Raw genomic sequence first — 24,226 nt, forward strand, 5'->3', positions numbered from 1 at the left:
GAGCTAAGCAGGCAAGCACGCGGCGTGTTGGGGTCTCGAGACTCCCGAGGCTGCGGTCGGAAGGCGTGAGGGCTAGCGAACGCCAGGCAACCGAAGACTGACCTGGGGCGGGGGATCCGCGGACTGAGCGCAGGGACTACCCCCTGGCGGGAGAGCCCCCAGCCCCGCCCCACACCTGAGCGGCGGTCCCGCCTCTGCCGAGCCATTGGCCAGAGCCGCCGCCCGTCAGACGAGCCCCCGGGGCCCGCCTCCAGCCCCGAGCTGCGCCTCTTCGCGCCGGGGCCACCGCTACCGCGCCACTCTGCCGGGCTCCCCGCCGTCGACCGCGAGGTGCGCGGCCCGCACGCCTATTCCCGGCGCCGGGCCGCCTGCCGCGGGTTCAGGGCAGACCATGCACCCGACCAGCTCGCCGCCCGCCCGCTGGCTCTGCGTGCTGGCCAGCGCCCTCGCCTGCACCCTCGGCCCCGCGGTGAGTGCCCGCCGGACAACGCGGAGTCCCGGCCGCAGCGGGTGGAGTGGGGGCGGCGGGAGCCCGGCAGTCTGTGCGCACGTCTGTGGAAGCGGAATGAGGGGCACGGAGCGCCGGGTCTCTCCTCCCAGCTCAGCTTCGGCCCGGATCTAGACCCAAGGGGGTGGATCCTGTTCGCTCCTAGTCCCACCCTGCGCGGCTGAGAGCCCGCTCAGCGCGGCGAGCTGGGACACCGGTGGAAGGGCGCCAGGAGAGAGAGTGCTCCGTAAACTTGCCTTCGGTGTAGTGGCTGCTTTGTGCGTGGGGCGGGGAAGTCAGCGGAGGCAGGGTGGGGGGACTATGGTCGATTGAAATGGAAGGCCTGGTGGACAGTAGGTGGCAGCGAGGGAGTCTACGGGGGTCGTCTTTGTGTGCTGGGCCCGTCTGGAGGTAGCGGTGGGGCGGTGTGTGTTACGTGTAGGAGTAAGGTCTCAGCAGCAGACGCAGCGCTAGGAAGGGGCTTTTGGGGTAAGGTGGCTGACTGGCAGGCCCTTCCTGTGCCTTCGCACTGAGCGGCGCTGAAAGGTAAGAGCCCAAGGTGGAAGGTGGTGGGCAGTGAGAGGCTCTGGGTGGTGTTTATGAAGAAGGGCCAGACGTGTGCTTGAAGAAAGCTGAGCAAGGTGCACACAGCCAAGAAGCCGGGGCGTCCTCTTTCTCAGCTTCTGCTTCAACCCCACAAGATGTGTGTATGCTTTTAAGGCATGTGTGCTGGTGAGCCCCATGCGTGGCCGTGCCCTCATGTGTTGCTGCGGGTGGCTCGCCTGCAGGGCAGATGCTGATTCGGGTGGGAGATGCATGGATCATCTCCCTCTAAGATCAGGGAAGACCTCAAAACTCATGGAGTCCACCCAAGCCCATTTTACAGATGGGCAAAATAAGTCCCAAAGACACCTGTCCCCCACTAATCAGCCCTGGACTGAGGTTGGTTTTCTCTGTCTGCCTACCCCAGGACTTGAGGAATCTGGGGTTGCTGCTTAGTCGGAGCCTAACCCAAGTGGGTCCCAGGTCTAACAGCAGCTCCAGGCTGGCTGGTGGGTGGGTAGAGTATACTGATCACCTAGTCTCTTCTATCCCATGATTACCTCCCTTACCATCACCTCCACTGAAGCAGGATTCTCTGTGTTTCCATCTAGCTAATGTCTTGACGTACTGGGGACGAGAAGCTCATTGCCTGTCCTGGGAGCAGAACTTGATAATCATCAGAGTCATAAAATGGCAACTGCAAAGTTCAGTGTAAAGACCCAAGGCCTTATCACTCCTGTTTATGGTGCCCTGAGCTCAGTCAGGGAAGGGGAAATCTCTGAACAGGGAAGCAAAAAAGAGGAAAGAAAATCTCTAGTGTCTCAGAAGAGGAAGTCTGCCCCAAGGCCACCTGTCAGACCTTCTACTGCCCCTACCCCCTGGACAGCAGGCACAGGGGCTCTTCACTGGTAGCAGAACTACTCAGGGCAATCCCCAGCTCAGGGACAGGGAGGGTGGGTGTCAGAGGAGGAGCAGACCCAGGTCCTGCCCTGGGAAGATTCTCAGGCTGGTCAGGGAGAACAGAGCCAGTGGCCCAGAAGGAAGAGCCCAGGGGTCTACGGGGTGCAGTTTACCAGCACCGAAGCAAGGATCACTGAGAGGAGCAGTCAGGGAAGGCTCCCTAGGGGAGGCAGGACAATGCCCTAAAAGAGTTTGGACAAATGGGCCAACATTCCACCAAAAACTATAAAAGATCCTCTGTTGGCAGGACCAATAGGCCTGATCCCAGAAGGAGGAAGAAGCCCCCAGATCCCCCACACACAACCCCACCCCCCAGAAGCAGGGATGGCCCAGGGGCTGGGAAAGGCTTGGCTTCTCCTACCTCCTCTCTGAGGCAGATTGCTGCCCACCCGCTCCTGAAGGTCTCAGTATGCCGTGGCCATCCTGCCCTAGCTATCTGCTTTCAGCGTCTCCAGGGGCCGTCCACGGCTGGGCCGGCCCTCTTGGCCCCAGCAGACCACCTTGCGGGCTTTAAGGAAACATGGCTACAGTGGGGTCAGGCCTCCCTCCTTCTCGAGCAGAATGACAACCGTAGCCACCTGGGGCTCCTAGGGGACTGTGCTGGAAGAGTGAACTTTCCTCAGAAATTTCCAACCTCCCATCCTGGTGCCCTGAATCTCAGTCCTCCCTGATGTTTCTGGAGCCCATGCGACCTGGTCCTCACCTTCCTCCATGCCAATGGCCAGTTGCCCTTGAGAACATGTTTGATCTCTATGGAAGGGTATCGGTTTCCTCATCACAAAAGGGAGGGTGGGAATCTTGGCCTCCCCCTCCCCAGTGCAGGAGAAATGGGAAGAGAGTGCTGGGCCCCCCTTCTGCGAGGCTTGAAGGAGGACCAAGAGCCGTGTGACCTGGGATAGGCCTTCTCTTCACTCGATCCCCAGTTTGGGAGCCCAGGGGACTTCATGAGCTAGGCAGGCAATGTGGGGGTGAGACTCCAGGCCCAGGTAGGTGAGGGGCCATCTCAGGGAAGGCTGGGAAGTAGGCAACATAATTCTTCCCATGGTGGACAGCCTCAGGGGCAACCTAATTTAGGCCAAGCCTGCTACTCGCAGGGACCCCTCACTGGCCCCTCTGGCCAGGGATGCCGGCATGGGACCAGGGGATGAGAGGAAGCCCTGCCCCTCTCTCCCTGCCTTTGCTGCTCAGCCTCCCACACTCTGCCCTCCCCAGCTGAACTTCCCAACACAATTGTATAATATGCCCACAGTTGCTCACATACCTTAGATGTATTTCAGAAGTCAAAGAAACACAGCTTCATCTCTCCACCGCATTATAGGTTTTTTAAATTAACTTTTTATTGTGAAAAAAATGTTCAAACATATGAAAGAGAGAGACAGAGAATAATGTAATGAACATGGAAATACTCAGTCCTTGGGGTGATGTCAGCACAATGGCAGTATGGGAACAACCAGTGCCCATCCCCTCCCAGGCCCTGCGTTTGACAACTGATAGCCGGTAACAATTAATATTGGCATCATTTCCCCTTTTTGGCTGAAGTCTTGTAACATCAATTGTAGACATTATGACCTTGCACCCCACATGATTTTAAGGTGCATTCTTTAAAACCAAAGGACATTTTCCTCTACCACTACGATACCCCCAGCACACTAAACAAAATGAACAGGAATTCCTTGATATCTGCTGTTCAGACATCCCCAAACAGCGTGGTTTGGCACAGCACCCCCAGGCAGTGTGGCGATACTACTAGGGGTTGGGGTCTGACTGCAAAGATCCTTCTGGACTGGGTTGTGGTGAGCCTGTACAGAGAGCTGGTGGGTGGGTGAACGTCCAGCCCTTCCCTGGATGGGGCCCCAGTCTTTATCTGCACCCCAGTTTCATGTAGCTCATGATGTGAGGGTCCATGTCTCTTAGGAAGTGCCTCCCGCTATCTGAAAAACAAGTTCTTCCTGCACAGCCGATCATCAGAAGAGGGCAAGAGGTCACCAACCGACTCTGTATGGAAGTCTCAGCCTGTCTTCTGCGCACGCTTGTGTTCAGTTCTCAGCACGTGGCCCCAACACCAACATGGGCCCCCCAACACACACCATGTGTGTAAACTGAGTCCTTTTTCCCTCCGGGGTGCCCAGGATGGCTTTCAAGAGGCAGAGGATTTAAACCTGAGTCCCTGCTGCTCCTGCTTCACTGGCCATTGCCACAATGATCCCCTACAAAGAATCCCCAAGAGGCTTTGTATACCTAAGGACATCCACAAGAAGTGCCCTTAGATGGGGCCAGGCTTAGCCCCAGATGGAACATCTTTACGCTTGTATTCTCATAATGAGAGCCCTTGTTCTGGGACCACCCTAAGATGTGGAAAGTTCTTTCATGCCCCATGCCCAAACCTGCTTCCTGTGTCTCCCTCTTTGTCATACCCGCCCCCAACATACCACCCAGAATTCGGCCTCTCCCAGGAGGAGGTAGGTTGGCAAAATATGGATATTCAGAAAGCAGAGGCATCAGACTGTTGGCGAAAGAATGTAAAAATACAGGGAGGGGGAAGAAATTGAACAGCAGTAGGGGGTGAGGGAATCCCTGCCCTGAGACCTCCCCTCTGGTGGACACAGCGCCCACGTGGCAGCCAGCGGGAACTTCAGACTGCCTGGCCTTCTGCAGATCGTGTGGGCAGTGGCAAGGCCCAGGTCCTGATGCAGACGGCAAGGCCAGCCTGGCACAAGGGGCTGCCTGAGCCTTTGTCAATGACCACTAACCTTTCTTGGTGGTTCCCTGGTGTCCTTGACATGTGACCCTGGATGCAGCCCTGGAAGTAGATGGTGCCCCATTTTACAGATGCGGTGGGGAGACTTGCCCAAGGTCACCCAGCCAGGAAGTGGCAGGCAGTCTGATTGTGGAATCTGTGGCCTCACCAAGAGGAGTTTCTTCTTCCAAAACAGCAATAGCCTGCTGCAGGCTGCCTCAGGACTTCAGAGACATTTTTTAATTCGTAAAATGTACAAATCTGCAGTGACCGTGCAGGAGTTGTCCCACGTGTGCACATCTGTGTAGCCACTGCCCAGATCAAACTAGCCCACGTTCCTATCACCCCAGCCATCTCCCTGTGCCTCTTCCCAATAGGATGAGGCCCTATTTCAACTTCTCAGGGTTTCCTCTGAGAAGCTGGGAGCGTGCTTCTCCTCTTTTCCTGTGATTTCTGGATCCCATGATTTACCCCACCTTTCTGTGTGCCCCCCTCCTCCCCACTGCCCCTGTCTCCTCCTGCTTCTCCCCCGACTGCACCCTCTCTATCTCCTCACCAATTCAAGCACAAAAGCCAGAATGAGGGGCACAGTCTGGGAAGCTGGGTTGGGGTCCTGCGTGCCTTTGACCCCTCGGCTTTCTCTCAGGATCCTCAGTTTCCCCCAGTGATTCTGTTGCCCCATTATTTCAATGGCAGGAGGAGGAGGCTTAAATAAATCATGGGATATGAGCTGGTGATGGGAGAGTGGTAAATGGGACCACCCTTACTTTTTATTCCCCCGTTCCCCAGCCATCCCTGTCAGGGACAAAGGGCCTTCCTGGGCAAGTCTCAGAAGCACAGATCATTCAGAGTGGCCTTCCAGAGCTTGGTAATTTGCAGGCAGGAAGTTCTCTCTTCTCTCTCGCCTAATCCAGTCTGCTGCATTTTAGACCTCTCTCAGAAGCCAGCTGCCCTCAGAGGGACTCCTCCTCTTTCACCATGCTCCCTTGGCTTCTCCTGCCATAGTTCTCTGGCCCTGAATTCTGGCCATAGTTCTCTGGCTGGGAATTCTGATTCCAGGCCAGTAGCTGTGAGCTCAAGCTCCCCTTGAGGGGTGGGTAGGGCACCCACAAAACCTGAGTCAGGCCCCCATCCCGTCTTTCAGAGCCCCTATCATCTAACAGCCACAACTCCCAGCATCTGCACCCTACCCCAGATCTCAGGGAGCCCCACATGCAAGAGAAAGCAGGACTTTCTCCCAAGCCCCTCACAGTGAAGATAGAGAGGAGGGACCCAGGTAAACAGGCAGAATAATGAGACTGGGATTAATTCCTGCCCCCAACCAGAGACTCAGGATTCTCCTGCCAACATCCAGTCCGTCACTTCCCCTATCCAGACAGTACCATGGCAGGGGAGGGAAAAAGACTCAGGCTCAAGGGAGGCTACAGACTTCCTCACTCTTGCCTAGGTCTCCTCTTCTGGGCTCAGGAACTCCTGTAGTAGAGAAGGTGCTGGGGGCTCCATGTGGCCTGAAACTCCCACCTCAACCCACCCTCAAGGTCAGGTGACTTCAGCCCAGCAGGGGAATTGGTGAGGGCTTGAGAGAAAGCCCTCATTTCTCCTGTCCATGTGGGGCATCAGGAGACAAGTTGGGAAATGTAGGCAGTAGTAGAAATAGGGAGGGCCTTGAATGTCAGTTTTGAAGTGTGGGCTTTGACTCCTAGTTCCTGGGGTCTTTGGGTTGCTGGTGGTGGGGCTGAAAGCTAGTATACTGGTCCAGGCAGGACCTGATGAGGGCTGGCCCCTGCCTGTGTCCCACAACTTGTCCCCCCTGCCTGTGTCCCACACCTTGTCCCCTTGCTGCTGCCATACCATGTATTTGCAACCTTGCATGTATTAGGCGTTTTCATACCTCCATGCTTCTGTACACACTGCTCCTGCTTTCTGGAATGTTCTTACTCCACCTCTAATGGTCAAATTTACACCTCTCCAAAGACGCACCTCTACTACCCATTCTCTGTGAAGCCCATACCCCAGTTATATCCCACCCTGGAACGCTTTCCTAGAATCAGTAGGTTTGGTTGCATCTGGCTGGGAATTTTCCAGCTTAGTATGTCTGGAGCCCAGAGGGATAATGAGGATGTTTAGCATAGGGAAATAAGTGGAAGAGGAAGTTCAAAGTCTGCATGAATTCCTCAATGATAAGGGCTACAGGGAGCTGCCCTGGCCCTGTCCCCCAAAGAGCAATGGTAGACCAGATGGCCCCAGGCAAGGTCATGGACAGGGATTGATGTAGTCCAGACTAGTGGTCAGAGATGCAGTTCCCATCTAGGAATGCGTACTTGCTAGGGGATCTCGGGTCTCTCTTTCCTCTACCCTTCTGCAGATGGGGTCTAACACTCAGCTAAACTGGGGTAAAGACAGAGCTCATCTTCCAAACTACCCTCAGGTTATTCAGAGACAGCCCATACTGCCAGGTTACCCCAGGGCCTCCTGCCCACCTCCTCTGCAAAATGCCTCTCAGGAAAGACTTTGTAGCTATGCTGCTGGGTGGGACAGATGGACAGAGTCAGCTAGAGAGGTTGACCCGATAGCCTTCCACCTTCAAAGAGCGGTAAGCAGAAGCTGCTAGGAACCCTATGATGCCCTTGGTGACTGAAAGAGAATGATCTCTTGGCAGAGTGTGGCCACAGCTCTGGCGTAAGAGACCCAGCAAAGGGGTCCCTAGATGGCTCAGTTGGTTAAGCGTCTGACTGGATTTTGGCTCAGGCTGTGATCTCAGGGTTGTGAGATTGAGCCCTGCATTGTCTCCACCCTGGGCATGGACGCTGTTGAGATTCTCTCTCTCCCTCTGACTTGTGTACTCTTTCAGAAAAAAAAAAAAAAAAGAGGACCTAGCAAATGGGGGCATCCACTGTCCTGTCCTCAGAGCACAGGTCTGGACGTTTTTTGGTTGTAGGGACAGAAAACTCAACAGACTCAAGCAATTAACAAAGATATTGACTCATGTTGCTGGAAGCAGGGCTACTTTCAGGCATGGCTGCATCCAGGGACAGAGATAATGTCAAGAGGACCCAGTTTTTCTCCATTTTTTTAATTCATCCTTTACCTGTGTGGCCTTCGTTGTTGTGTTCCACAAGAATACAAGAAGAAACAAGATGGTAGCAGTAGTTCCAACCCCTGCACGCTTTGAAGTTTCCAGTCTAGTTGGAAAGACCAAATCTATTTGTCTAATCTCTTAATCCAAAGTCCCAGGAATGAGCCTGCTGGCTCTGAGCAGCCTGACTTGGGCCATGTGCAAGGCACTAAGGCCAGGAATGCTCTGATGGGCTCAAGTCTGATGACATGTTGATCTCTTAGAAGACTGTTCATCAGAATCCCAAGAAGGAGGAGTGGGGAAGGAGGTGGTTTCCCAGGTGGAGATGAGAACATGGCACCAGAGGAGGATAAGGAATGGTGGAAGACAGCAACAGCAGATGTCTACTCCCATCCATCCCATGTTCATGTTGTGGGGAACAGGGTAGGAGAGAATGGGCAGGAGACATAGGCGAGCCTGGGAGGGAGGATCTGCCTTCCTGGAGAGCAGTAAGGCTGAGAAGGCACTTTGGGGAGAATCGTGTTCCAGACAAGCAAGACCAATGGTGAGACATGAGCCAGTGACTTCCAGAAGTCACCTCTGGGGTCCTTTGGCCACCCCTCTTCCCATGCCTGAGCAGTATGAGCTGGTCACAGATCACTGAAGACAGAGCATCTCGAGTGTTTCAGTCTGAGTAATGCTTTTTGGCAAGAAAGGAAACGTGTGACCCCAAAGAGAGACCGCGGCACATTTCCTTCAAATCCCATGTATTTTCTTTGAAATAGTTATATGAAGAACCATATTCTGCTCCACAGTAGATCTGTGTTGCTTTCCATATACCAAGTTTTAAGTGATTTACCAGCTCATGTCCTTCCCTCCCTTGGCTGATAAAATTAACAATCCAAGATGGAACCCAGGTTCACTGTGGGGCTTCCAGACTCATGGCACATGGGCAGGTGAGGTCTGGGTGCTGAGAAGTCTGAAAGGCATCCTGGACAATGAGGCCTTCTCTTGCCCCTGGGCTAGGCCATCCATGGTGCTTAGCTGCGTGTGGGAAAGTTGGACATTGAGGACCTTTGTGACAATGAGGCTCCACCAAGGCCTCCACAAGGGACAAGAGTGTTGAGTGGAAGGGACTCAAGTCTGCAGCCTCTTGAACACTGAGTTGGCCAGCTTCTGCTTGGACCCCCTTCTTCTACAGCAATGGCGACAATGTATAGCTATAGCAGGCAATGGCGAGCTCTCTGGCAAGTGGGATCCTTATCCCTCTGTGTGGTCACCTTAGAACAGTGGCCAAAGTCACACCGTTGGTACCAGGCCAGAAGGAAGGAAATGCTTTCCTTCATAGCCCCATGGCAACGCGCCTTTGAATCAGCGGGGGAGGTGCTTGGGGCCCATTTGAGGGAATTGAGGACCTTGTCCCAGGGCAGGAGGGACAAGTTGGAACAGACAACAGAGAGTATTTGATTCTGGAGCTGCCTTGCTGAACTTTCTCCAATGGCCCTGTTGGGAAGCCGTGGCATTCTCTTCCCTGAGCAGGGAGGAGGAAACTGATATGGGGTTGCCCAGGGGTGGCAGCCACTTTCCTAAAGCAAAAGAGACCCGTAGAAGTTTCCACCAGCTCAGTGGAGGCTTTCACCTGCCTTCCCCTACCCAGTGGTTCCCAAGACCTGTTTTTCTCCTGTCTGTCCCTGGGCAGCCATCACCCATACTCACATGTTAGACCCAGTGCCAATGCCTGTCCAGCCCCCACAGCAGCACGCAGGTCTGGTTCCATCCCTGATCCCTGGCCAGGGTGTGGGAAAGGGGAGGCAGGAGGCTTGGGCCTCCCCATCCCTTCTCCCCACCTCCCAGGGGCAGGGGCAGGGGCAGGGGCAGGGGCAGGGGCAGGGGCTGGGGCTGGGGCAGGGCAGGGGCTGAGGCAAAGGAGGTGTGGTGGGATGGCAAACCTTCCTAGAGGGGCTCTCTTATTTCCTGAAACCTCCCCTCCTTCATTAGATCTGAAACAGCTGGAATTGTTTAGAAGCTAAGAAGAAAGCAGGTGAGGTCTGGGCAAGGAGGGCCAGTGGCCCCCTCCCAGCCTTGTGACCCAGGAGACTGAGTACAGGCTCCCAGAATGGGGACAGAGCCTGGAAGATGGAGCCAGACTCCTGGATTCCTCCCAGGCCTGGCTCCAGGGACCAGCTCCTCATAATCAGGTAGCACTAGCTAGACCCCTCCCACCCAGAGAGACCGAGGCAAGGATCCAGAACTCCCAACTGTGGGTACAGTGAACAAGAGTTCCGGGTCCGATCCAGGTCTGGGTCGGGTTTTAGTCCGAGGTTGGGATTGTGGTTCTGTCTGAACTTGGATCAGTCAAGTGACAGGCTTTGTTTGGCCTCATGTTCCCAGAGTCTGTGGATGCGAGATAGGCAGCTAATGAGGATGACGGGTCCCCTCCCTGTGTCTGTCCCCCAGGGTGGCCAGGCAACCAGCCTGCAGTGGGAGGAGGAATGTTACCATCTGCGGATGATCGAGGTACAACGCAAGAAATGCCTAGAGGAAGCCCGGCTGGAGAATGACACAGCAGGTGAGGCCCAGCGGGCAGAGAGGGCCCCAGACCCCCAAGGAGCCCTGCCTCTCATCATGTCGTGCGCCCAGATCCAGGCACATTCCTCCCACACGTGTCGGGTGGGGATGGCACCATGGAGCTGCCAGAGGCGAGAAGAGAATGCTGGAAGAAGCTGGGGGACCAGATGGAAGCAGGAAACCCTAACAGGCCTCTCTGATCCCATCCCCTGCCCCAGTACTGGGAGCTCCCTGCAGTTCACCAAGGAGCACACACTAGGTTGGGGGTTCTGAGGCCCAGCTCCTTCCTCCCAGCCCCAGGCTCTGCACCCAGAGGTACCACCACACACACCAGCCCCCAGTCGCGCATGCTTCCCTCCCATCCCAGCCCACCTTCCGTAGGCCAGATGAACCAGCAGCTCATGCACTGTCCAGCTGATGAGACAAGTCACAGTCAAACCTGGAGGATGAGCACTTGAGGGCCTGGCTCCTCCTCCTGCAGGGCAGTGGGAAAGCTCCGGCCTCATGGTGGGAAGGGTGATGCCAGGGGAAGGGTGATGCCAGTGGTACCCACAGACCAAGGCTGCCTAGCTGCCTAGAGCTGGCAGGGCTATCCCATCAGATGACAGACAGCATCCTCTATTCCCCACTCTCCCACCCCGGGAGCCCCACACTTGGCACAGCAGCCCTGGGGAAGGCGTGGGAGGAATTATGGAGACCTTTCTTTGAAAGGATCCTTGAGCCAGATTCTGAAGGGTGGGCCACAGGACGTGGAGAAGGAGAGAGGCTGGGGAGGTGGGAGGTGCCTCAGCAGACGTCTTAAAGGGAGTGGGGGGTGGGTACGGAGCCCGAGGTTCACTAAGGGTGGAGAAGGGCTGAGCAGTTGGGTGGCTGTGTCTGCTCTGGGCCTCCCTGCCAGGTCACCTCCCTGAGGCCAAACTTGAGGTTACAGAACGACCTTGCCCAGGAGTAGGGAACATCTTTACATCTCCTGGGCTCCCCAGTCTCCTGTCAGCTATCTGAGGCTAACAGTTACGCAACCCCTCCTGGATCCCTCCTTCTTGGCCCCGGTGCCCAGAGTGTCTGCCTCCTGCACCATAAGTGAGTTTCTGTAGCCTCACGGAGGGCCTTTACCTCCCTCGGCTCCTAAGGAAGGACAGATGCCTGCCTCCTGGAGACTTAAGACTAAGACCTGGGTGAGAGGTGGCCAGACCACTCACTATCTATGCACCGCCACCCCCTCCAGGGCAGGGAGGCAGGAGACACTGCACACCGGCCCCGGCAGGCCCTAGCAGCAGGATCTGGGACAGCAGGCAGCCCAGAGAGGCCCAGACCCCAGAATCTAGGCCCCCATTGCAGTGCCTCCTAGGCCCCGAGGGCAAGCCACCCTCGTGATCTCAGTGAGATCATTGCTGGCACAGGGCACCTGCCGGGTGCCAACATCCTGCCACCAGGAAGACGGCCTGGGATCCAGAGGAGGGCAAGTATGGGTTTGTGGGCAATGAGTCTGCCTGTGACCTTGCGTGGGGCTCTGTGCGTGTTCGTGCATGTCCAGATATGTGCTCTTGGCCCACGTGGGTGTGGAGCTGCGTGTGCCTCTGGGACCTGTAAAGCCCCATGTCGGACTCCAAGTGTCTGTGTGTGTCAGGCGCATGTGTGTCTGTAAGCCTGGAGAGGCCTGGATGTGTCTGCCCGGTGCACGGTGTCTCTGTGTGGTGGTTTGTGGATGTGTGTGTGTGTGTATCTGCGGTGTGCCCGTTCCTCTCTGTGCTTGCATGTCTGTGAGTTGCTTGTATCTCTCTGTGCCTTTGTTTGCTGTGTCTGGTCTTTCTATGTCCACATAAGCATACATGTATATGTATTTGCCCATATGTCTGTGGTTCTTTGTGTCTGGGAGTGAGTGTCTGTATGTGTCTGTCAGTGCACACGTGTCTATAAACTGGCACACAGAGGCCCCCTGTCCTTCCCCAACTCCCACCCCAGGCTCCCGGCTTGCTTTCTTGCTTAGGTGGAAGTCCCTGGTGGACACACACAGCCAGCCAGCACCCTGCATCTCTGTGGGCCTAGGAACATACATGGTGGGGCCTGTGGGGCCTCTCTGGGACACACACACACACAGACAAGAGGCTTTCCAGATGGCTAGCATTGTCTTACCAACCACTCTGTTCTCAACTTCCTGAACCTACTGCCTCCTCCAGGAAGCTTCCCTGACTACATACCCCCATGGGCTTTTCTTCCCTGGCTCCCCTGCCATGTCACAGTTCACAGCCCAGTCCTGGTGGTGCTGAGAGTCCTTGAGGCCAAGTGCAGCCTCCTGAAGGGCAGTGCCCAGTCTCCCTCTCCCTGTGCTGCTTCTGGGCAAGCTGAGCTCAGGGCTGAGGACCCAGCTCTGAATCTGCTCTCCAACCCATGCTGCAGCCTGAGAACCATAGAGCTGAGTTTGGCGGGGACCCAGATGCAATCATTGGCCTACAAAACAAGGTGTGCCCAGCATTGTCAGAGGGCTAGAGTCCAGCAGAGCAAAATTCCCCCAAGAAATGGGCCTGGAGCCCTTCAGAATGGGAGAAGCGTGAGAGGTTTGCTGGAGAGGGAGCATGGGAATGGGTGAACAGGCTGCACCATTCACCGGCGACGGGACCTTGGGCTAGTTACCTGATGTCTCCATGCCTCAGTTACTCATCTGTAAAATGGGAGGGTTAAATACGTTGTTTATTTAAAGAGGGTGGAACCGTGCCTCCCACCTACAAAGGCTACGTAACTGCTGCTGTTACTAACAGGGTCTCAAATGGCGAGCAGAATGTGCCTGGCCTCGTGGGTCCCTTCAGGGCCTCCAGAGAGGTTGGCACAGGAATGGAGGAGGGACTGGGAGCCAGAGGGAGGCCACAGAAGCCTCAAGACAGAGTGGACCGAAGGGGTTGGGGCCCCAAGAAAGGAAGGCTGTGTTCTCTGGCACGGCCTTGCGAGCGCGGATGCTCTCAGCCTTCAGCCGTTGCCGCCACCTGGCTGCTGTGGCTCTAGAAGGCCCCTCCCCAGTGCCAGCCCACTCTGCAATCGGGCTCCCAGGGCTCTTCCCCAGCTGGGGACGTCCTTTTACCTCCTCTTCCCAGGCCCCCTTCTTGTGAATTTATGAACCTTCGGACCTGGGCTGGGCTGGGATGGGCCCAGCTGGCATTGACTTTGGCTTGGGGGTTGGGTTTCCTGAGAAAATCTATGGGTCTGGCAGGGTTGAAAAGAAACAATGAAATCTCCCCCAGGCAAGGGGATCCAGAAGAGTCCTAGTCCCTCAAGGACACCCAGACCCTGAGGAGGCAAAATCATGCATCTGCCTATTAGAGCAACCGCCTAGGGACCCCACTGTGCACCCTTCACCAGCCAGCCCTCAGGGCTCATAGGTATGAGGCGGAAAACACAGCCTGCAGGGCAGGGCTTTCTCCAAACTCACCTCCTGAACACCACCGCCCCATAGCACAAGTCACAGTTTGACTGAGTTGGGGGCAGAGGTGTTGCTTTTTTAATTTTCTGAAGACTCCTCAAGACCTAGCTGAATCCCAATATACCCACCACCCCATCATACCCAACACCTCCGTTTATGACAAATATTTTCTAATGTCTCCTTTATGAAATTCAGGACACGTGCGTCCATTTTTCTTTTTTTTAAATGAAGTTCCGGTTGTAAAAGAAAAATAAAAAGGAAAGTGATTTGTAATGAAATACTATGCATACATTCAGGCACGATGACACTGACAAATAAGAACACATAGTCTGAAGCCTGGAATGTACTTGTATTCTGGAAATGCGATGGGTGGGTTGATCTATACAGTGGTTGCTTCCCTGACTCCGGTTCATGGGCAGCATTGTTAGAGGTAGTGTGATTTTCTAAAAACCTTGAACAGCTCTTTTTTTTTTTTTTTTAAGATTTTATTTATTTATTTGACAGAGATCACAAGTAGGCAGAGAAGCAGGCAGAGAGAGAGGAGGAAGCAGGCTCCCTGCTGAGCAGAGAGCCTGATGCGGGGCTCGATCCCAGGACCCTGGGATCATGACCTGAGCCGAAGGCAGAGGCTTTAACCCACTGAGCCACCCAGGCGCCCCAGCTTGAACAGCTCTTAATAGTATTCAACATACTGGGCACCTGGATGGCTCAGTCAAGCATCTGCCTTCGGCTCCAGTCATGATCTCAGAGTCCTGAAATCAAGTCCCGCATTGGGCTTCCTGCTCAGCAGGGAGCCTGCTTCTCCCTCTCTTTCTGCCTGCTGCTTCCTCTGCTGTGCGCTCTGTCGAATAAGTAAAATCTTTAAAAAAATAGTGTTCAACATACAACAAAATCCCTCCCTTTACTCAGTTGCATTTCTGGAAGACTCCACATATGTTAAAACTATACAGGAAGTACCTTGTGTTTATATGCAAAATGGAGTAATAGTCTAGGCTCTGTCATTACAACACACTTTCACCTACACAAATGCCCAGGGGCTCACCAGAAAGTGTTGCAGAATACACAATACTATAATTCATTATCATGTGACACCTTGCAGGATGTCCTGGCATCCCTGGGACCTGCCCTCCAAATGCCAGGTGAGACCCCTAATTTCTGCAACAAAATCCCCCCGTTGTTCAAAACACCCCCAGGGGGAGCTCCATCCCTCACTGAGGACAATGGAGCTGTAGTCCTGCCGCCCATCTGGAGAGGCCCTTTGCAGCCTGGGCAGGTTGATGCCAGCTCTCTCACACTGGAGGTTCCTCCAGGTGGGACCCTGGAGGAAGAAGAAGAATGGGTGCCAGTGGGCTCAGGTCCCAAGGCTGGAAGAACCCGGTGACTGTGCTGACCTGTGTGTCCTCTGCCTTCCCTCCTCCCCCTCAGGCTGCAGCAAGATGTGGGACAACCTCACCTGCTGGCCAGCCACCCCTCCGGGCCAGGTGGTCGTCTTGGCCTGTCCCCTCATCTTTAACCTCCTTTCCTCAACTCAAGGTAAGAGGCCCAGGTTAAAACCAGGGAGCTGGGGCAGCTCAGGCGGTACCAGCTGGAGTGGGTCCCCACCTGTTGAGGAAGTGAGCAGGCAAAAGACAGTGGTCAGAGGGGCTCAAGCAATCGGTGGGGGGGCTTCCTGGAAGAGGGTGTATTGGCACTAGGTCTTTGAAGGATCCACAGGATTAGATTAGCTCTTCACATAAAAGATAAGCACATGGGAAGGGCTCACTAAATATTTGTTCAGTAATTGATAACTGATTGACAGATGCATGACTAGATTATGGCTCCTGTGTTCCCGTTGTCTGGTCATGACTGTCTTTCACTGCCTGGAGCCGATGACCTTTTGGGCTTTGCTTACACACCTTGTCATGTTCTGCTTCAACAAATGTTCTCTAGAAGGCAGAAGAGGAGGAGCCTCTTTAGGAACTGGGCTTTCTTGCCATCGACTCACTGAGGAAGCCTCCAGCACATATTCAGCCATTCTTCGTTGAGTGAACGTTTATTAAACGTCTACTAGTATGACAGGCATGGGCTAGACAAACACAGGGCGGGGAGCGTTAGACCAGCCACGCTGTCTTCCTGGCTCTAGCTGAAGAGACATTTAGCAGGGACACAAACACGTGTTGTAAAGGGTAAGGAGTCCTGGGAGGGAGAAGGGGGTAAGGCACAACATTAAGGCAGGTGTTCGTGGATGGAGGGGTGAACTTTCAGCTACATTCTGAAGTCCTGGAGGTGGGGAAGATCCTGAGTCGGGAGTAGGGGGGATTGTGGAGAGGGAGGATCAGCAGCCTGTGGGATGGACACTGAGGAAATGCAGTGGAGGTCCCTGGCTGAGCAGGGGAGGGAGGAGAGTAGAGAGACAGGCGGCAGAGGCCATGCCGGCCCTGAGCGCTGACTGAGTCCTTGGACTTTTTCCTAAGTTCACTGAGAAACCACTGGGGACATTAAGCTGGGGACTGACCAGTCCAATTTAGGTTTAGATTTTTAACCGATAATTCAAATTTCCATGAAAAGAAAGGATTCTGGGGGTGCAGTGGGAAGACCCAGTCACAAGGCAGGTGAGAAGTGGTAATGGTTTGGACTTCAAGCATGACAGAAGAGAGAAGTGGGAAATTTCCCTGTCTGTGAAGGGTGCATGGGACTCCTGGCAGGGAGGGAGGGATGCAGCATGCCCACCTCAGGTCTAGGTTGGATGAGCTGGAGACTCATCAAAGACTAAGGGAGGAGCAGGTCTACAGAGGGAAGGACCTAAGGGAGGAGCAGGTCTGCAGGGGGAAGGACCTAAGGGAGGAGCAGGTCTGCAGGGGGAAGGACCCGAGAGACGAAAAGGTCTGGAGGGGGGAGGACCCAATGAAGGAGCAGGTGTGGATGGGGGAGGACTCCGGGAAGGAGCAAATCTAGGGTGGGAAGGACTCCAGGAAGGAGCAGGTCTAGAGTGGAGAGGACCCGAGAGAGGAGCAAGTCTAGAGGGGGAAGGATTAAGAGGAACACGACCTAGATAAGAATTCAGAGGCTGTGCAGAAAGACTCTTGGACATCTCTTATTCCTGGTGGCCTTTTGCTCTCTGGACCTATTTCTGTGTATAATAGGGACAGGAAGTGGGCCAAAGGGACTCTGGAGCAGGCTGGTGTTGCCCTCCAGTGCTCAGTGTTGTGACTTCAGCAGTGAGGGAGAGATGTTGGTGCCCTCCCTGTGGAGTCTGGGAGCAGTCAGAGACATCCGTATTCCAGGCCAGCTCCCACCTAGCCCAGCTTTCCAGGGGAGTCTGACACCTGGGCAGGTAGGTGATGAGCTCTTCCGGCAGCTCTCATGCGTCCAGTCCGCAGAGCCTGGCACCCAGCCTTCTATCAGATCCCTGGAAGTGCCTGCTACTTGTGTTCCTCCTTGACACTCCTCTAATTGCATTCCTCCTGACGGCTTTTCCTTCTGTCCCTACTGGAATTGTCAAGGCAGTTCCTTCCCTTAAGAACCTGGACTGCAGCCCACCATCTGGCTAACCCCGAGGCTGCCAGCCCCCTGGGGCCCACATGGTGCCTTTGTGCAGATGAGAAGAAGGCAGTCCCTCCTCAGGCAGAGTCAGCCTCTCACCAGAACCCACCAGAACCCACCTAATGACAAGTTGAATATGAGGTAGACCGGTCCCCATGTTATTAGCCAGATGCCCTTGTGCAGTGTACAACCTACAAAGCTGTACCTGGCGGCCTTAGCCTCTGAAAATGATGGAGAGAAATAAGAGACCAGCGTAGGGGCTGCAAATGGAAGGGAAAGGGGGCGTGTTTTCCTGGGAAGAAGGTGTGAGCCTTAAACTCCAGAGAGGGAGGTTTGCGAGAAGGCAAGTGTAGAACGGGGACAGTGCCAAGCCCAACTCCCACCCCTGTGGGTAACAGAACTGGGGAAAGAGCGTCCTCCCTGGAAGCATTGGAAGGGACATAGTTCTACAGGGAAAGTTGAAGACACCTGAAGAGAATAAAGACTGTAGAGTTAGAGAGAAGTCATCTCCCCAGGCTGGGTAAAAAATCCTGGGGAAGGAGTATTGGCCAGGCTAGGGACTGCTCATCAAGGCACCAAAACGTCCATGGGGGCCTAGTCCTTTGATTCCTGGTCTGCATGTCTTTCATCTGTGGTGTTTTTACCTTGAAATATTTGAAAAGACATTTTTTAAGAGTGACAACTAGGATCGCCATTTTGGTTAAGACAACAGTGGCTACATTAATGTGTCTGTGGGGTCTGTGGGACACCTCCCTGCCCGACCCCCTACATCGTGAAGCCATAGGTAAGACAGTCTTGATGCCTACCTGAGATGTTTGCCATGGCTCACTGGGACGGGGCACCACAGACAGGATTTCAGCAGGAGCACGCTCATAGTCAGAGCTAGGTTTGAGAACAATCTCTTCAATTATCTCGAGGTGGGAGTGGGTTGGAGGGGACAGGAAAGCGGTGAGAGTCAGCAGGAGGCTCCTGCCTAATTCCAGGGAGAGAAGATGGTGGTGGTAGTGAGGAAGGGAGGCTGGGATGAAGGGACTGGTGATTGATGGGGAAGGGGAGAGAGGGCGGGGCGGGGTGTGTGGGGAAGCAATTGCACCATTTCTACCTCCAGTCACTGAGCTGTGCTTTTCTCATGGAGAGCCCAGGGAGGAGTGGAAGGGAGGCAATGACTTCTTTGTGTGACATGGTGAGCCACAGGAGACTGGGAGATTGTGGGGTTAAAGTCCCTAGACCCGTCCTCTGTATTCCCCTCTACACATACAAGTTGTGCTGGTTCCCAGGCCCAGTCTGGAGAGGGACTTTGAACTGCTTCTTGGGGTCTCAGGTGGCCACCCTTGAGATCTCTCTTCAAGAACGTTCCCTTTGAGACCTGGGCCACAACCCCAGGGCTGTACAAAGAGGCCATCCAGCTCTGAAGGTAACCCAGTATCCACTCCCTTCCCCCGATATGTGGGGCAGGCAGGTTTCCAGGGGACAGGGTGCCCCTTGAGTCACTCCAGAAGCCCAGAAAGATGTGGAGTCAGGCCAACCCACAAATGTATCCCAAGCCTGCTGCCTCCTTGCTGTATGACCATAGGCAAATCACCCGACCTCTCTGGACCTTGGCAGTCCCCTCCTTTAGTGGAACTCATCATTACTCCTTTTTTTTTTTTTTTTTAAAGATTTTATTTATTTATTTGACAGAGAGAAATCACAAGTAGGCAGAGAGGCAGGCAGAGAGAGAGGAGGAAGCAGGCTCCCCACTGAGCAGAAAGCCCGATGTGGGGCTTGAACCCAGGACCTGGGATCATGACCTGAGCCGAAGGCAGCGGCTTAACCCACTGAGCCACCCAGGCACCCCGAACTCATCATTACTCCTAATGGCTAGCTTTAACACAGTCCCATTTGCTGCCCCCCACCCCTGCAGTGTGAATGCTGGTGGGTCCCCTAATTCATGATGGTACCAGGTGCCTGCTGTGTCACAGGTCTGGCCTCACCAAGCTCTAGTCCTTCTGGCCAGTGGGGTGCTCAAAACTCGAGGTGTTGGTGTCCCAACCTCAAGGCTGGCTGATTTGGGCTTGTCACCTTTTTGGACTTGCCCCCCCACCGGCAGCTGGTGGGGGAAGTCCACACAAGAATCAGATCCTGGGAGGGGCCCTCGGTGAGCACCTGAGATCTGGGGCTGAGGCAGGCCTGCGGTTTTACTGAGGGCCTGGTTGAAGCCTACCCAGGCTGCACGGGCAGCGGGGGTGGAAAGCTAAGGGGCTAAGTGAGCACTTCTCTCTCACGCTGGGAGTCCCTTGCAGCAGAGTGGTTGGGAACTGGCCCAGAGAAGGACTGCCAACTCAGAACTGGCCCCGCCCCCCAACACCCCTGCCTCAGTAGAGTGTCTCCTGCTGGCTCCAGACCTCGCAGTAGAAAGAGACCCAGGCCCGGCTCCTGAGTCTGTCCTTGGCTGTCACTCAATTCCCCAGCCTTGAGGCAGGGTGCTAAGAACCTCTTTCAAAGGGCGGCCTGGAGGATTTACAGAAATAGCGGGCAGGGAATCACCCAGTTGGGTGTATTCCAAGCCAAGTTTAGAAATACTAAATGCACATGCAGAGTGACTCTCCCCGAGCTCTCAGGACAGCTCGACTCCTCCTACAGCTCTGCTCCTGGACACCCAAAACAAGCTGTCAGGTCCCCCTCAGTGCAGGCAGGGGCAAGGTTAACCAGGATGACTCCAGGGGTCACACCTGCCATAGCCTCTCGGGGCAAGTGACCAGCCTCTGGGAGCCTGGCCTCTCCAGGTGAAATGGGCTTCCCTTCCTCGCTGAGGGGTTGAGGGGATCCAGTAAGATACTGGGCCTCAAGTGCTCTGTCCAGCTGCGACAAACAAAGTTTCTCAATGGTGACGCTGCCGGTGATGGTGCTGGTGACAGCGATGGGACCCCTGATGGTGATGATAGTGGTTGTGCTGGTGAGGCTGGTGGTGACCGTGATGGCGCTGGTGGTGGTGCCAGGGACAGCGATGACACAGTGGTGGTGACAAAAGTGATGCCGGTAGTGGCAATGATGGTGACCCCAGTGATATCGCCTGGGGTGTGAGGAAGGAGCTATATAGGTCAAGGACGTTAGGACCCGTCTTCTTTCTCAGCTCTTCTTCATCTCCTCACCTCATCATCCTCTCCCTCCTCCTCCATCCATTTACCTCCTCCTCCTGCCCCTTCTCCTCCTTCCTGTCCTCCTCTCTCTGCTCCTTTCCTTCCCCTCCTTCTCCTCCTCTTCCCCCCTCCCTCCCACCCCAACAAGCCAGCTCTCACCAAGTCCAGGTGCCTTAAAGAGTCCTGGGATCTTCTCTGGCTCCCGCGTTTTCCCTTCAGCCCCTCCCCAGGGCTAGAGAGCCAGCAGCCACAAGGGCAGCCCTCACATCATGGGCCCCCCTAGTGGGTCCTGTCCCTTTGCTTCAGCTTTGGGCCTCTGAGGACAGTGGAGGGTGCCACAGTCCCAGAGGCCCAGCTGCAGCAAAATTCATCTCCAAGACCCTGTGGGGCCATGCTGCCTGATGCCCCCTCCCATGTGCCTTTGTCTGGGCAGGCTCCCCAGCTAGGTAGGACTCCCTGCTTCCCCACTTAGGATTTCAGACCTGCGCCCTTCTCAGGTGTCCTTCCTGCCTCACCTTTGGTCCCGCTCCAGTGGCACATCTGAGCCACACTGGGTATGGGAGGAAAGCAGGCCCATTGGCCCAGGCAGGCTGAGCCAGGAGGAGCCCCTCGGGACAGCCAGAGGACTGCTGTCTGTACCCATGGGGCAAAGAAACCCTCAGCCACTCCAGCACTTTTGGCCCTGTGACCAGGGTGAGCACTCAGCTTGTGACAAGAGCCATGGGTCATTCTGCACCAAGAATCCAGGCTGTGACAAGGGTCACTATCTATCTTGCCCCGGGGGTCAGTTTTAGACATGGCAAGGGGCAGGGCTGAGCCCAGAAAGGTCTGCTGTGACTGTCCCTCATGTTGGAGGGTCCCCCTGGCAGCCCTGGAGATTTGCCCCACCCCAAGTCCCCCACGATGCCCTAGGGTCTAGGGCAGGGTGGCTAGAGCCCAACACCACTGGGGGTGGCAGGGATAAGGTGAGCTCAGGGACAGCCAGGCCCCATGCCTACTCCATGGACTCTTCCTGCTCCCAGCTTCAACCTCTCTCCTCTCGGCCCCTGCCCTCCACCCAGGCCTCAACGTGAGCCGTGGCTGCACCACCGAGGGCTGGACACACCTGGAGCCCGGCCCCTACCCCGTTGCCTGTGGCTGGGATGACAAGGCATCAGATTTGGACCAGGTGGGCCTCTGTGCACCCCTGCCCCTCCTCCCCCAGAGTGCCTCAGTCTGCAAGCCTCCTTCCACTCTCCCAGCAAGGAGTAAGGTTGCTGTCATGTGGAAGCAGGACTCGGGGTGGGGGTGGGGTCCTTCCCAAGCCTCCTCCCTCACCACACCTGCACTTCCAGGGGCTCATCTCCCTGTCTCTCCCTGACCCGGAACAGGAAAGGGGCTTTCACCCTCCCAGCCCGGCCACCCCCCCTGCCCCACCCCCACCCCACCCACTCTCCCCCACCTTGTGGGCACCTTGCTCCAGCCCTAGAGGGGGGCAGGCCAGGCAGGCCTCATCTTCCTGTCTCATGCAGAGGGGAAACTGAGGAGCAGATCTTGGAAGGAACCACCCTCAGATAGCAGGCAGCCAGCCAGCCAGGGACAGGAACAGGGACAGGACTGTGGTCCTGAGTCCTAGGACAGGGACGCCCGGGAGCAGGCGAAGATGGGCTCGCTGTATGGATGTGGGCCCAGGAGCCAGGGAAGGATTCTGATAGGAAGGTAGAGCGTAACTGGAGTCCTCAGCTAGGAGCCCCTCATTGATTTGGTGCGGAGACACAGGTGTGTGTCTGTCAGCTGTGACATTGGTCCCACCCCAGACGCTGCTCAGAGCTTTCAGTGCTCCTACGAAGGCAACTTCCTCAGAGGCCCTCAAAGCCCACCAGGTCCTCAGGCAGGATCTAAACCCCCTAAATCCCACTTGACCCCTTGCTTGGGCTCCGGCAGGGGTGCGATGTGGCGAGCAAGAAGGGAGGGCCCAGTGACCGAGGCTCTGCACGTGTGTCCATGCGGAGGGCACTGAGAGGCACCCAGCAAGAAGCTCTTGGATTCTAGCTTCGTCCTGCCACCCCCTGAAAGGCCAGATTGCCCTCATCCTGCTGACTGCTGCCCCTGAGAGCCCATAGTGGCAAGTTACCCCAGTGTCTTCTTTGGTGTCCTAATTTCCTGTGTGCCTCCCTTGCTGCACAGTGTAAGGGCCTCAGATGGAGCCTGAAGGGCCAGAATGTTGGGCCACTGGGGGGACCAATCCCTGGGCCTCTTCACCTGCCAAGGCAGGGTGTGTAGAGCATGCGCCCCTGCCAGCACCCCCTAGGTGAGCCCGCCCCACCTCCACCTAAGATCACCCCTTCCTCTCCCCCCTGTAGCAGCGGTCAATGTTCTACAGCTCCGTGAAGACCGGCTACACCATTGGCCACAGCCTGTCCCTCGCTGCCCTTCTCATTGCCACAGCCATCTTGAGCCTGTTCAGGTGAGGTCTAGCCCCAGGGCAAGCCTCAAAGCCGACCCAGCCACTTCACTCCTTTCCTCGAGCCCAGCCTGGCCCAGTCATGCTCTGGTCCCCTCCCCGGTCACCCCCCACCCACGCAGCACACAGTCCCTGTCTCTGTCCCCCAGTTAGGCCAACCTCCCCAGGAGACAGCAAGCTGCTCAGAGCGGTCCACCTGTCTCAGCCTCATCCCCACAGGATGGTGCTGAACCTGGGAATAGGGCACCAGAGGGTGGGGTTGGCCCTGGAGGCCGAGGCCCACAGGACTGGGCTACCCGGGGGCGGGGCCTGCACTTGGAGGCCACAGGCTGCCCTTGCCCTGCCCTCGCGTGGAGCCCAGGACCATGCGGTTGGGCCGGGTGGCCGAGCCCCTGCAGCCGCCCAGCTCCGCCCGCCTCGCGCAGGAAGCTCCACTGCACACGGAACTACATCCACGTGCACCTCTTCATATCCTTCATCCTGAGGGCCGCCTCTGTCTTCATCAAAGACCTGACCCTCTTCGACAGCGAGGAGCTGGACCATTGCACCAAGGGCTCGGTGAGAACCCTGCCCAGCCCGCCTCGCTCTCCCTCTTCACCTTCTCACACCGCATCCCTCTTCTCCCGCTTTCTCCCCTTTTCCCCTCTCCTCCTTCCTCTTCTCTCTCCCAGGATGGCCAACCCCCCCCCCCCCCGCCGCCCCCCCCAGCTCCTTGAATCCCACCCCCCTCCCAGCCACAGGAGATGGTGCACAGCTGCCTGGGAGCTCCCACACCTGCCTGTGCCTGTCACAAGGGCCTCTCTTTGGTGGAAGTGTGCCATTTTGTGGCCAGAATCCACAGCCACCCCCCCCCCGCCCCCAACCCACCCCCACCCCCCCCCCCCCCCCATTGCTAACTTCCCAAGTGACCTTCGGAAACTCCCTGCCTCAGTTTCCCTATTTTGCACGGACTTCAAAACTTCCTTCCTCCACCTCCCTCATCACCACCATCTGGAGCCAGTCCAAACACACAGCCCTTCTCTTCCCTTCTTCTCCTGCCATCAGCCCTGTTCTGGGGCTTCCTCAGGAAGGGCATTCAAGAGAGTATCTAAGGAATTCATTGCCCATCACTAAGGGGTCCATCTCTAAGTGATCATGAGCACTGGCCCCATCTCTGAGGGCCCAAGACCTAAGACAGAGAGCTCAAGACCAGCCCTGACTCCCACCCATTCCTATGGCCAGTGACTCATTGCTTCATGAGGGACCTCAGAGGCACTGCGTTATTTTGGGGTCAGCAATACCTTCTCCCCAGAGAATGAACCTGTGATGGTGAGTCTCAGGCATCTTGACAAGAGGGAGGGAAAACCCAGGGTGGCCACCCTGGCCAATCCCAGAGCTCCC

General features: G+C 55.9%; 1 protein-coding gene across 1 annotated transcript in view; it reads left to right on the forward strand.

Annotated features, from left to right (window-relative positions):
* The first annotated feature begins 391 nt into the window (after nt 1-391).
* Nucleotides 392-24,226, forward strand: part of LOC111159123 (vasoactive intestinal peptide receptor 1) — a 30,626-nt gene continuing 6,791 nt past the window's right edge. Inside the window, exons 1-6 of the mRNA XM_022521540.1 lie at nt 392-469; nt 10,240-10,351; nt 15,188-15,295; nt 21,465-21,571; nt 22,746-22,849; nt 23,272-23,404. Coding sequence (XP_022377248.1) covers nt 392-469; nt 10,240-10,351; nt 15,188-15,295; nt 21,465-21,571; nt 22,746-22,849; nt 23,272-23,404 — 642 coding nt within the window. The remainder of the gene's footprint in view (nt 470-10,239; nt 10,352-15,187; nt 15,296-21,464; nt 21,572-22,745; nt 22,850-23,271; nt 23,405-24,226) is intronic.

The sequence above is a fragment of the Enhydra lutris genome, unplaced genomic scaffold, assembly GCF_002288905.1.
Source record: "Enhydra lutris kenyoni isolate GAN:26980312 unplaced genomic scaffold, ASM228890v2 scaffoldscaffold66, whole genome shotgun sequence".
Lineage (NCBI taxonomy): Eukaryota > Metazoa > Chordata > Mammalia > Carnivora > Mustelidae > Enhydra > Enhydra lutris.